Below are 13,324 nucleotides of genomic sequence, written 5' to 3'. Positions count from 1 at the left end.
CGAGGAAATGAATATGTTTATCTCGCGGAATGTTCGGTAATATGTTTATTGTTTGTGATGTGTGTCTATGTATGTATGAACACGATGTACTGAACGGGGGGAGGATAGCTTGAGCTGCCTCATCCCTTTGTGTGTATTTTACCTCAATAAACTTATTTTAATTTCAATTTCCTGTAGGCATATATTATTGAATGTAACGGAAAGGATGAGATAAATTATTCTAGCACGAATCTTCTTTATTTTCCTCACATTGTTCTTCACTTTGGAAGTTAAAATATATCTTTCAAAAGTTTATTTTGACAGTTTTATTTGGCCTGACGCTATTAACATTGTCAGGGGAAGAGTTGGAATGATTATACAATTCCAATATATATATATATATATATATATATATATATATATATATATATATATATATATATATATATATATATTAAAATAATAATAATAATATTTATAATAATATTAATATTTATAATAATAATAATAATAATAACAGCTTCACAATCGGAGATATTACTACAATAGAAATAATAGCTCCCAGGTTGGGGCCCATGAGCTAAATCTGGCCGCCAGATGGAACAGATATGTAAGCACTACAGGGTAAATGAAACTCTAAAAGTACATAAATAGAAAGTACTGATGAAAACTTAACATCAAGTTCAGTTTCCTGAAAAATAACTGATACAAATAATAATAACTGGCGATTAATAAGGTAAAATAATGAGAAGAAGAATGAGGGAGAATGATAATTTATATTAAATGTTTGATTCTTCACAGTGAACGTTCAGTGATGGCGAAGGCCAACTGGATACTTTTTCATTCACTCCTTAGGTTATTAGTCTTAAATACCTGCCCATCACCATGACATTTGACTTCTGGATGGTTAATGTGTATATATCAATTGTCAGTATTTTGACTAGGCTCTTGAACTGGTTGTATTATATAAATGTTAAATGATTAGATATATAGTACTTGAGAAAACTGAACTGCGAGTATGTTAGTCAGTTTGCTTCTATATACTTAACTTTAATAGTTTTATCTATATAAATTTACAGGTAACTATACATTATATAATTGTAAGTGCATTTTAAGTACAGAAGAAATGTTTATTAAATGATATAATGTGTAAATAGTGAAATAATAGGAGGTGATCGTCCCCGGCGGGTGGCGTCGGGGTGAAGGAGTGTAAGCGACGCATTTTGCGTCCGTGGCCTCCAGATCCTCACACACACACTCACTATATCTCCTCATTATGAAGTAAGTTCGCCTCATACTGTCTCCTTGGAGCTCTTTAGCGACGTAGTGGGCGCTCTTCCATGTCTGGGTGTGTTTAGAAGTGTGGAAGTGGAGGGTGTTTGGTGTATAGCAGCGTGTAAAGTCCTGAGGCCATTGGGACGTGTTGGCCTCCCTCATTAACTTGGATTGTCTATCTATCCAAGTCTATTCACATGGATTGTCTATCCATCCAAGTCTGAACACTTGGATTGGTCGGGTGTTCGATCCCTGATGGTCAAAGTGGTTGGGCACCATTCTTTCACTCCACTCTCCTGTCCTCGTATCCCTTTTCAAGGGCTATAATAGGCATAGTGCTTTCACCTGATCATTACCTTCCCTTCAGATAGTTTATAAAGTTTATTTTTACTTTGTTGGCGACTGTAATGAGGTTAGGAGCGTTTCCTTATAGGTTATGTAATTCTTGCTTGGCACCTGAAGCGTACCAGAATTTTAAGTTGTCCTATTTCCAGCTCTCCTTAACGTAGTCTTATTTATTTATTTATTTATATACAAGAAGGTACATTGGGATTGTGAGGATACATAGTATAGTAATTACAATCTTGTAAAGCCACTAGTACACGCAGCGTTTCGGGCAGAAACGCTGCCCGAAAAAGAAAAAAAAACACGTTCTTATCAAACACTGTCGTATAATGAGATATATTTTGTCCTGGGAATCCAGAAAGTTGTGGTCAGAAATGAGGCAATGTTCCTAGCAGTAAAATAGGTACCTGGGTGTTAGTCAGCTGTCACGGACTGCTTCCTGGGGGTAGGAGGCCTGGTCGAGGACCGGGCCGCGGGGACACTAAAAAGCCCCGAAATCATCTCAAGAAGATAACCTCAAGAATGTGTCCTGATGGTGAAACAAACTATCGGTAATTTCTAACCAGCTCCTAACACACATTGATCGAACCTAACTTTAAACTCATCATGAACTAACCTTATCAAACATAGCGGGACCTCACCTAGAAAGAGAATTTGAAAAGGGGGGGGATGATACAGTATTTATAATTCAATTTGTTGGGGAACAGGCAGCCAATGTATATATGTTAGGCTTATATTAAGGTCCCCCTCCCACCCCTAGGTCAAACTACTGACTCTTCCCAGGATGCAACCCCCACAACAAGCTGGGTATATATTTACTGCTAGGTGGATAGGAGCATTAGGTGAAAGGGAATGCACCCACCCATTTCTGTCTCGCCCAGGATTCGAACCCGGAATTCCCGATTATGAGTCGAACAAATCAGACTATACTACCAGGACCCGTGTGGTAACAGGTACAGGGGCAAACCCTACTGGAAATGTCTTTGGTTGTCCCACCCTTTTCAGGGTTGATTCAGACCCAGGTCATTCTTGTTTGTTAGGCGAGTCCACTCACAACTGCACCACAAGGTGCTTCATGAGCTAGGTTATGAGTGCTATATTGGCCTGAAGTTATTTTGTGGGAAGATTGGTACATATTCACATTTTTAGTCAAAAATGGCAAAAAAGTGAACTTCATGTTAAAACCTTAGTCTTGAAAATAACTAGAGCAGATGAAAGATCGAGATGTTAATCCCAAGCAAACTAGCAGATTCATTGTTTATCATAAATGAAAAGTGTCAAATAAAACATTTGTATGGGACAAGTAGCAAAATCCGTAGACTAACGGCTCGAATACAAATTTGACGGGTATCCCTGATATTTCGGCTTGAATAGGTATCTAGATGAAGTAAGGTATATAGTGTTTGAACAAAGACTGGAACGTTACATCTTGGACTGAAAAAATGTAGCCATATAAAGATAAATCTAAGTTCACACTGCATGGAATAGCAAATTATCTTGTTACGAATGATAACATCAGAAATACAGTACTTATATTGTATGTATACAGGTATTTCACGTCAAGAAGATAAGTAATATGCTGTATGAGACTAATGTATGAGTTGTGTATTGTGAATATTAATAATAATAAACAACAGCTCTTTTATAATCTTATAATACCCCCATATTTAAATTATTTTATATACTGTATTAATAAAAGACCTACCATCAATGTATAATAATTGATTGTAAACACACAGATATTGTAATGAAAAATTTTGTTTGTTACTAGGTGTCATCATAATTATAAGATATGCAGGTTAGATGTATTTGGTAATGTAAAAATCTCTGCTGAGGCCTGATTAAGGCCTTTTGTGCTCTCTCTCTAGCCCCTTTGTGTGCTACTACTCTTAGGATGAGTATGGGGTGTACAGTAAACTAGCCATCTAGAGAAAAAAAAATCAGAAAAAAATTTCTGATTTTTTCATAACACAATTTATACTTTTTTGTAAGTTAGTATTAAGTTTTAGTCTTGGTGTTTTTCCTGCCTGAAACGCTTTGCGTCATAGTGGCTTTAGGCATTGAATGTACTAGCTCTATCTATAAATCCATCAACTTTTGTATTTCACCTTGTATGTATGTACTTTACCTGAATTAATATTTATTTATATATTATTATCTCTGGAGGCAACAATAAAGTATTCAAATACTGCAGTGCACTATAACATTGTATCTAAAGTATTCATAAACCTCCAATTCCCTCTGCAAGAAAGTTCTCTTTATTGGTTAGATAAATCATCAAGGGGACAATTCCCCTGAGTCCCCTGATCATCCAGGGGACTACCCTGGATGATCAGTGATGGGAAAATATTCACCCCCTCCCCCCCACCTGCAAATGGTAATCATCCTTAGAGCTGAAAGCATGTATACTGTACTGTACAGTTCTTCCACTGGTGTCTACAGGAAACTTGCAGGCATAGTACTGGGTGTATGAGCATATAGTGTGTCTCACCATGAAATTAATTTGTAGCTACAAGCTATAGCTAGAAAAGAAAAACTGAGCTTTGAGTGTAATACTGTATGTTAATTAATATAGCTAATTTAATTTGGTCATATTTCTTTCACAGTTCTGATGATATAAGTCTGTCTAGCCTCTCAAATGATGAGGAGATGAAACTAGATGATCAAGACAGAGCCAGGTCCAAGGAACATCGCCATAAGCACAAGAAGAAACACAAGCGTCATTCTCACAAGCATAAACATCGCCATAAATCTTCCTCCAGGAAAGAGAGGTAATATTGGTGCAGCTACGTTATCTTATTGAACTATCATTATTCAGTATGACTAAGATGTTTGTCTCCATACACTATGCGTCCAACCACTTGGGCTGGACGGTAGAGCGACGGTCTCGCTTCATGCAGGTCGGCGTTCAATCCCCGACCGTCCAAGTGGTTGGGCACCATTCCTGCCTCCCGTCCCATCCCAAATCCTTATCCTGACCCCTTCCAAGTGCTATATAGTCGTAATGGCTTGGCGCTTTCCCCCTAATAGTTCCTTCCATACACTATGCAATTGCTAATCAGGAAGACAAGTTGAGGGGTCAGGTTGTGGTGGTAAAGATAGATCTACCAGTCTGAACCAATTGGGGTTGTAATAGATAAGTTGGTCTCCAGGCCGCTCTAAGTAACAGCCTTTTAGATAAAGTTATCACAAGACGTAGTTGCTACATAGTCTTTCCAGCTTGGTGCCTTCTTTTTGATGATTACTTATCACAAAACAAGCCTTGCCCCCAGGCTTGGGAGTAGAACCACTCCCAGAACCCATTCCATGTATGTTCCAGGTACGTATGTGCATGCATGCGAAAACGTCCTTTTAGGCCAAATTTACTGTACTTGAAAGAGGTTGGTGACACTTTGCACAAATTTTTGACTTGTGTACAGTATTATACCTGCTTATGCAAATAGCCATTGAGCCAAGAAATTACATGCACATTGCTCGTTGCGTAGCTAATTATTCAAACAGTATGCAATACAGTTATATTAGAGGCATAATCAGTTAGAGCATAACTTTTAGTTCAGTTTCTTACCCTAAACTTCAAGAAATTTTGTAACAGTAAAGGAAAAATAGGTCGTTAACACAAATTTGCTTAATACAGTACTTTAAATCGGATGTCAGGTCTGTATAACTGAGATACTAACTGAAATAACTGAAATTATTACTTTCACAAATGTTAACTGTTACAGTTAATAGTGTTAATGGTTAAATAAGAAATGAGGGAATGTGAAAGAAACATAAAATTGGTCACGGAATGGTTGGTAATGCAATAATTTTTTATTGCAGAAAACACAAAAAACACAGGTCAAAACACAGACATAAGGAGTCGGAAAGTGAGAGTGCCGAATCGGAGGAGGTGGAAGATGTGCAACTCATTGATGAGCTGCTGGAGTCTGGCTTGGAAGGCTTGGTCTCCAACCATGACCAGCCTCGCAGTCATGGAAGGGACGTCGAGATCATGCACGCATCTGCTGGTAATGGTATTGTGGAGTCTATGAAAATCGTCGTTAATAATCATAATGGGACCAGAGACCAGGTAAGTTATTTTTTTTTAACGTGTTATTTGTCAAAAAAACTCTTGAATTATTTCTTACAAATCCTAGTTGAATTTAAATGTTTATATTGCTCATTATTGATTATAATGTAAGGTCTGAAAAATGGATTAACTGTTGCATGCCTTCCAAAACCAGCATTATCTTACTCTGCAAATTATCTACAATTGGTTCTTAGGGCCAGGTATACACCTTGTACAATGTTCTTCACAAGCTAATGTCACCATGTACTGTTCACACTTGATTCCCCTCTTCCTTGTACACTTACCCTTTATGTCTACTTCTCTTATTGGCATCTTCTCCATCTAACCTCAAATGCACTCTTCACTAGTCAGTCATTCACTCGTCATCATGAGCAAATGATTTCAGTACACACTCCTGAAGCTTGTAATATGTTGACTTTCCAATCCATTGTTTTATTATACTTTCATTCCTAACTACATTACGAATGTTAGTTAGCCAACTAAGTAACCTACTGTATATATAGTCTCTAATTAAAGCCAATTATGCTTCTACAGTTGTTAATTATTATTGCTGGAGTTTTTGCTCTTTCTTGTTGTCACACCATTATCTTGCAACCATTCATAAGGGTATGCATTTCACTCTTCATGTAGCCTTCTGGCAGTATCACATCCTGTCTTGCTAATTAGGGCTTTCGCTACACCTTCCACTTTCCTTCTTTGAGACCCTCTGCTCTCAACTTCACTTGCACACACACACTCTTCTTTGTCATTCACACCATTTCCTGCATAATTTATTCTTTGATTATTATTTTAAACATTCCACACAGCCAAATGAACTTGCTTTTGTTTTCTGGAAACTGGATCCGAGACTGCTTTTGCCCTAGGATCATTTGTAAATAGGCTGTGCTATTTTGCCATTTTATAAGATATGCTTGTTTTTTTATTGATCTTGTGTTATGATGTGTTACAGCCAGTGACTGTGGTTTCTAGCAGTGATGATGAAGGAATGGAGAACATCGTTAGTGACGAGAACTCGAGAGAAGCTTCGCGGAGGGCTGAAGAGTTCTCCTTAGATTCTTCAGATTTCCTCCACATACACGAAGACCTTAATTTAGAAGAGCTCATGAAACAGAAGTTAAGTTTACAATAACCTGCGTCTTAAATTTACGTCTGTGTTCATTATCTGTATTATAGTAGTAGTTTGTTTTAGCATACATGAGGGAAGTGTGATAAGCTTTTTAAGAAGTGCTGAGCTAGAGTATGAATGCAAGATGATGTGAGAAATTCATGTAAATTGCTGAGAAATTTCATAAGACATGCTGAGTCTTTTTACTTTTATTTACAGTCTGTTACTTAACAGACTGCTGGTGCCTGAGCTGTTTAGCCTAAATTATATTTCATTAATAAGTGCTTAAAGAATATGCCCAACTCCTAAGTTGGTCAAATTGGATGTTAATTTTAAATTAATTTCTGTTTCTATACTCAGCACTGCTGATGAATAAAAAGTATTAAATTTGTTTAGACTCCATTACTTTTTATGACACAAATGTGACTAATTACGTTTTACATAGCATAATAATTTTTAGGTCAAATTACACACATCATTAGCATTGTATTATTACTCTAGTAATGTCCTTCCCTCTAGAAAAGTACGGCTTTCATTGCTCATGCAGCAAAAAACATGTTAAATTCTAAAATATATAAATGTGGTTATGCTTTGCTGTTTACTGTGTCCAGACAGTTTTAGCAAACAGCTTGCCTAGGTCAATTTTTATTTTTTGTATAAGAGGCCATACAAATTAATTCCTTTTAATTGGTTATCTAGTTGTATGATAGTCGAAATTATTGTAATTTAGTGCAGTATGTTTCCCTGTCTTTGCTTTTCATTCATTAATTTATGTTTGGTACATTAGGCAGCACTGCAAGCATGTCTTGGAGCCTATATGAGTGATGTGGATGACGAGGAAGAGCTACCGGAGACAAAGCAGACGCCGGTGATAGCTAAAAAGATAGACGAGGAGATCGTAACGATCGAGGACTCTGACGATGCTGAACCCAAGAAAAAGGAGCGAAGAAAGGAGAGGGAATCAAGACCTAAGAAACGAAAGAGAAGCAGGTATCTGATTTATGTCGTCGGCGACAGTGTTGCCATTCTATTTTTTTTTTCAGTGACACAGACTTTCCTGAAACTGGTAACAAAGAAATCTGGGGGTTTAGATTTAACAGGTGCAATGATTATTTTGCATTGTAATGAACAGGGAAAATATAATTTATTAGAACATTGTGCTCTTTTTGAAGTACATAACCTCTTGAAAGATGTGGTGACTTTATTTGTAAGATTAATGTAAATGTTTTTAGGTAAAACTGGTGCTGTTGACTTCACTTTTGTCTAATGCTTTAGAGCTGTATATTTCATTATTAAATCCTTATATTGGGTTGTCAAGAGAAGTTAAGCATGATCAAATTCCACACTAATTGGGTCCCCAAAAATACTTATGTTAGCTTTCTTATTGGAAAGTGTTGATTATGCAGTATTACATTAGGAATAGTTGACAGTAAGCCTGTATTTGTCTCTGTAAATGACATGTGTTTGAGCGTTCTAGCAAGCCTACCTTCCTTGGGTGTTATGAAGCTGCGGTTGGTCGCTGGGTTGGCTCTCTGCGGTACTTATGAGCTCTTCGCTGAATTGCTGCTGGTTACCGTTAAGTATAACCAGGTACTGATGATGTTTTGTCAAGTGTGTCCTTATACCAGTACTGTTTATAGGTATTTCTATTGGAATAGGTTTGCTTTATAAAAGATGATTCAGGCCCATTATTGAGTGCAGAATTAGTGTTGAAAATTTTAGTTTTTTTTTTATTATATCTTTAATATTCATATCACTCAAGCATATTTAATGTAGGAATGTACTTTTTTTTATATGAAAATATTTAGGATCCAGTCAATGTTGATATCTGACACAGGACTCTTTTTGAATTATCCAGAACAGTAAATAGGATAAAATGCACTTGTATATACTGAATGTTTAAAAAAAAAATGGACGAATTGAATTTCAGTATTTAAGTTCAAAAAAGTGTTTAAAAAAAAGATTTGAGATCTTTTTACTGCCAAAAAAGCTACTAGCATTTGGTGTGGTATGTATGTATGTATGTGTGTGGGAGATGGTTATTTTTTCACTGAAGATGGACTACCTTAGATAAAGAATAAGGAATTATGATAAATTCAGAAAATTGTAAGAAGATAGGCTGATAATGCAGACAAATTTTTGTTTGTTCTGGCCAGGAAATTCAGACTTGGTTCTACTAGGAGACCAAAGATAGATTAGAGTGAGAGGATAATGCAGTATATGGTGAGTTGGGAGGTCTTGTCTAGTGTTAGAATCTGCAGGATACTGTAGTGATCTTGGTGTTTGGGAGAAGGTTCTATTCAAAAGCTATCTTACTGTATATATAGCATGACTATGCATATAGGATTTAGCTAGATAAATGATGTTGCAGTAGTGTCTAAACTCCAGGGGCCAGATTCACGAAGCAGTTACGCAAGAACTTACGAACCTGTCCATCTTTTCTCAATCTTTGGGGGCTTTATTTACAATTATTAAACAGTTAATGAGCTCTGAAGCACCAGGAGGCTGTTTATAACAATATCAACAGTTGATTGGGAAGTTTTCATGCTTGTAAACTATTTAATAAATGTAACCAAAGCCGTCAAAGATCGAGGAAAGATGTACACGTTCGTAAGTACTTGTGTAACTACTTTGTGAATCTGGTCCCAGAATGTTTGGGGTTCTTCAAGTTCATATACTTTGGATCAGTTGTGCGTTGTGAAAAAAATGCTTGGGTAAGCAAATGACATTAGCTTCAGCTTTGATGAAGCTGAAGTGTGAATATTAATACACAAATAATAATTCATTTAACATATAAAATAGAAAGTCTTAATGTAAAATAATAATATTATAATTTACCATTTTAAACATAGTTTGAAGGGGAGTAACATAAGTTAGATTGTTTTCATTTTGCATCTGGCAGTGGCATATAATTATATCTTCAAGAGGGCAGACAAGATTACTGCAAATGAAATGTTGTGTATCTGAGGAACATATTTTCAAGCAGCAAATGATGCTTGAAAAAAATACAGAATGTTATATACAACTGAATTAAAAGTTCTAACTAAATAAAGATATTTTAAATTAGAAGGGAATAATTTTTACGGGGTAAGCCATGCTTACCATGCTTCTTATGAATACACACCACTGCTTTGTTTGTAAAGTAACAGAAAGAAAATAAGTTAAATATATCAGTGGAATGTTAATTCCTAATTGTAATTCTGCAAATACGGTACGGAATTTGCATATACTGTATGTACATCTCTCTTGTTTTATTTAACTATTCACTCGCCTCTCTCTACCAATACCATATACTGTACTATACTGGAATGCAATTTGCAAAATTGAAAGCAAGAGATAGCTTTTAGAGCCTTTGTCAAACACACATGGATCATGTGTTCCCACATCAGCTACACCAAAGAATGGACAAACTATATACGTTCAGGTAGCAACATGTCTCAAAGGCTTAGGTTGTGTTAAAATAATGGAGTTGGCAGTAAAATGTTTTACAGTAGTATCTTTCAGGTTGTGTTTGTGTGCTGCTTTACTGAATGAGTGTTGTCTGCCTGCATTAGCTGTCAGCTATTCCATCTCTCTTTAGGGGAATTACTGTAGACTTTTTTGGGGGGGAAAATGTGCTAAAAGTTTGAAAAGCAAAATTTGGAGAGTATTCTGGACTTGGTATCAATTGACAATGGATATATTTACCTTCAAATCATTTATGATGATAAATAACATTAGATGTTGATAGTGAATTTAGTTAAGAGTATTGGTAGTTTAGCCAGTCTTTTCATAAATGTAAGTACGCTAAAAATCACTTAGCCAAATACCATTAATTACTGGCTGCAGACTTCACTGTTTACAGGCTTAGTATGGAGCTGATCCTACACCAGCTCTGCCCTGTCTACAGCGGCGTAAGTACCCAGGCAAGGGTAATGGCTTATAGCTTCTTCACTTCTCCATTATGGATATATACTTGCCATTTGGAGAGAAACCCTGACTACCTTTTGCTATTATGAATGATCCCATCCATACTTTTTTTTTTGTACATATTCCTTATTAGTGAAAAGGGGGGTCCCCTTTCTGGCATTTATGCTCGGAAAAATTTGGAGGATATTGTGCATTTATCACAACCAAATATGATTAAATTTGAGAGTTTTTTAAATGATTTCCAAGCAGTTACAATTTCTGATGATTTCTTTAGAAAAAAAAATGTGCTATAGAACAAATAAGGAGTTTAATATGTTTTACAGCCATGTGCAATATTATTTGTTGAGAAAGTCTATCGAATATCTGTAATAGATAATTAGACAGATTAATTATCCAAAAAATTAATTGATTTTTTTTTTTTTTTTTGTGCGCGGTAACGAAATATACACTACAGGTACCGTGTACATATAAAGTGATGTAGAGTAAAGTTTAAAGAATTATAGTGTACCTTCTTCTCAGGGAGTTTTGAATGTAATAATTTAGCGATCATTTAGCTTTTTGTTTCTGTTGCATCACTGCATAAACAAACCCATATTAACTGTTACTGCACATCAACAGAACACTATATTGTACCTCCACTGCCAGTGCAGGGTTAACAAATTACAAAAAAATTTAAGATTGTAAAAATTTTAAATCTCCCTTCTACCCCATTCCCAGTTCAGCAAGAATATGATCTGATACTTAAATTATTACTCTTTAAATTACTCTACTCTCATTCTTATTAAATAGTAACTAGGAAAGTTTTGTTTGAATGGTAGGTGTATTGTATGAATCGTTAAAAAATTTAAACCTTGGCAACATCTCGCCCAAGTCACTGACTCGTAGAAATTACAGCCAAACTGTCGGATGAGAGAGGAAATGTTTAATTATGGGGCATGGTTACCACATAATTTTAGTAATATCAAATACTGTATATTTATTTCTTTGGAAATTGGTAATGGAAACCTCCAATTGTGATCAAGGTGTGAGATTTGTAAACATTTTGAACAGGTATTTGCAACAAAGGCATGGAAGGGTTAAAGATCTTGTTATGAACATATTACTGCATATTACTTGGTCATATTTTTCTTAGTTTTGCGTATGTCTTTTTGCGTACGGCTAACACAAAGTATAAACTATGGTTCCAGTAACTTAAAGTTAATATGTTATTGCCAGTCTTGAAGTTTTGCATCTGAAATATTAAATATTTCATATCTTCGTTCATCCATGAAAACCAGCCTTAAAAAAAATTAGAAAAGTACAGGTATTTGAAATTAAATACAATACTATCGTTACTTTGGCAAATAATGCAATTAAAGCAACTGGCTACTGAGCTACAAGGTTTTATGGGCTTATCTATTATTTTTGTCTTTCTGGTTCCCTCTAAGCATTTTGTTGCACATCTATTATCACACATAATTGTGTGACTCTCGTGTTCTCTCTCACTTTTGCATTGCGTGTGTCAAACAAAATTCATTTCTACTCATATAGGTATAAACATCTCCAGATTTCTTTAAGCAGTTATCTAGTTATATTCATTACGATGTTAGGGGTCATAATTTGTAGTTATTTGGCTACAGTTTTATTTGTCCTATTATAAGTTATGGCTCAATCAATTTGGGTTGTAAGTTGGACTTGCTTTGAACTCCCCCAAATGAAAAGTATTTTTTATGTACATAGTGTTTCCAAATCACATTTAACTGTTTAGTACAGTACAATATTTCCTTTTGTATATGGAAATAATGATCGTTATTATCATTGCCCCATTACGTACTCACTTTTGAGGGATGAGAAGGTATGCTCATAAAATATTGGGAAGTAGTAAAAGAAACCCAAGTTAAAAATTAAAAAATTAACATGCATCTATTCACCATATCATCGTGGATAGACAAGAACCATCACATTCCACAAAATTATCTTCAACATCGCCTTACTATTTTATAAGACTCCGGAAACTGATCCAGTGCAGTGCAACAGCAGGTTTAACGTCCAGCAAAAAAGTTGGCAACCAAGTTCTACATTATCGGAGCAAACAATTTAGTGAAGAGCCGATGTTGCTGATAACACGATAAAAAGCAGGCAGTTTAAGTGTCTGTCGCATGAAGCTCATTTACAAAGTGGCTTAAGAGGATGTAAGTTCCTGGCAGGAGAGGAACTTGACAATAAGTCTGTGCCCTGAAATCTGAAGCAACGAATTGCTGTGATGATGGGAAAACCTCTATTTTGAGGTAGCACTAGTTCTGTCTTGACTCAGAATCGAAGTATATAGGGTGGCAGTTGGAAATACACAAGATTTCCGAGCACAAAATTCATTGAAAACAGGCGAGATCCTTCAATCCAGCAGAACAGGTGTCACTTACTTTTGGAAAAAAAAAAAGGAAAGCTCCCTAGCCAGGAAAAGATGGGTTTGGTACTGAAGTCAGGAAGTGGACATAGACCCAAACTCCAAATAAGCAGGGTCCAGTTCAGAGGCTTGGACTAGGAAAAATAACAGACCCCCACGAAACCTAAGTAGCACTACACAACAGGGGTTAATGAAACTGATAACCTCACATTGTGCCTAGTCTTCTCCATTACCATTGCTTCGCTCCACAGTAGCTGAT

The 13,324-nt window shown here is 35.9% G+C and overlaps 1 protein-coding gene across 1 annotated transcript in view; it reads left to right on the top strand.

Moving 5' to 3' along the window:
* The first annotated feature begins 1,150 nt into the window (after positions 1-1,150).
* Prp4k (Pre-mRNA processing factor 4 kinase) overlaps positions 1,151-13,324 on the top strand; it is a 29,859-nt gene continuing 17,685 nt past the window's right edge. The window contains exons 1-5 of the mRNA XM_045727774.2: positions 1,151-1,260; positions 4,206-4,370; positions 5,419-5,668; positions 6,618-6,782; positions 7,561-7,763. Coding sequence (XP_045583730.1) covers positions 1,256-1,260; positions 4,206-4,370; positions 5,419-5,668; positions 6,618-6,782; positions 7,561-7,763 — 788 coding nt within the window. The 5' untranslated portion in view covers positions 1,151-1,255. The remainder of the gene's footprint in view (positions 1,261-4,205; positions 4,371-5,418; positions 5,669-6,617; positions 6,783-7,560; positions 7,764-13,324) is intronic.

This window comes from Procambarus clarkii, chromosome 80 (genome assembly GCF_040958095.1).
Source record: "Procambarus clarkii isolate CNS0578487 chromosome 80, FALCON_Pclarkii_2.0, whole genome shotgun sequence".
Taxonomy (NCBI): Eukaryota; Metazoa; Arthropoda; class Malacostraca; order Decapoda; family Cambaridae; genus Procambarus; species Procambarus clarkii.
Note: the sequence above shows the minus strand (reverse complement) of the source record. Positions and strands in the feature narration are given on the sequence as shown.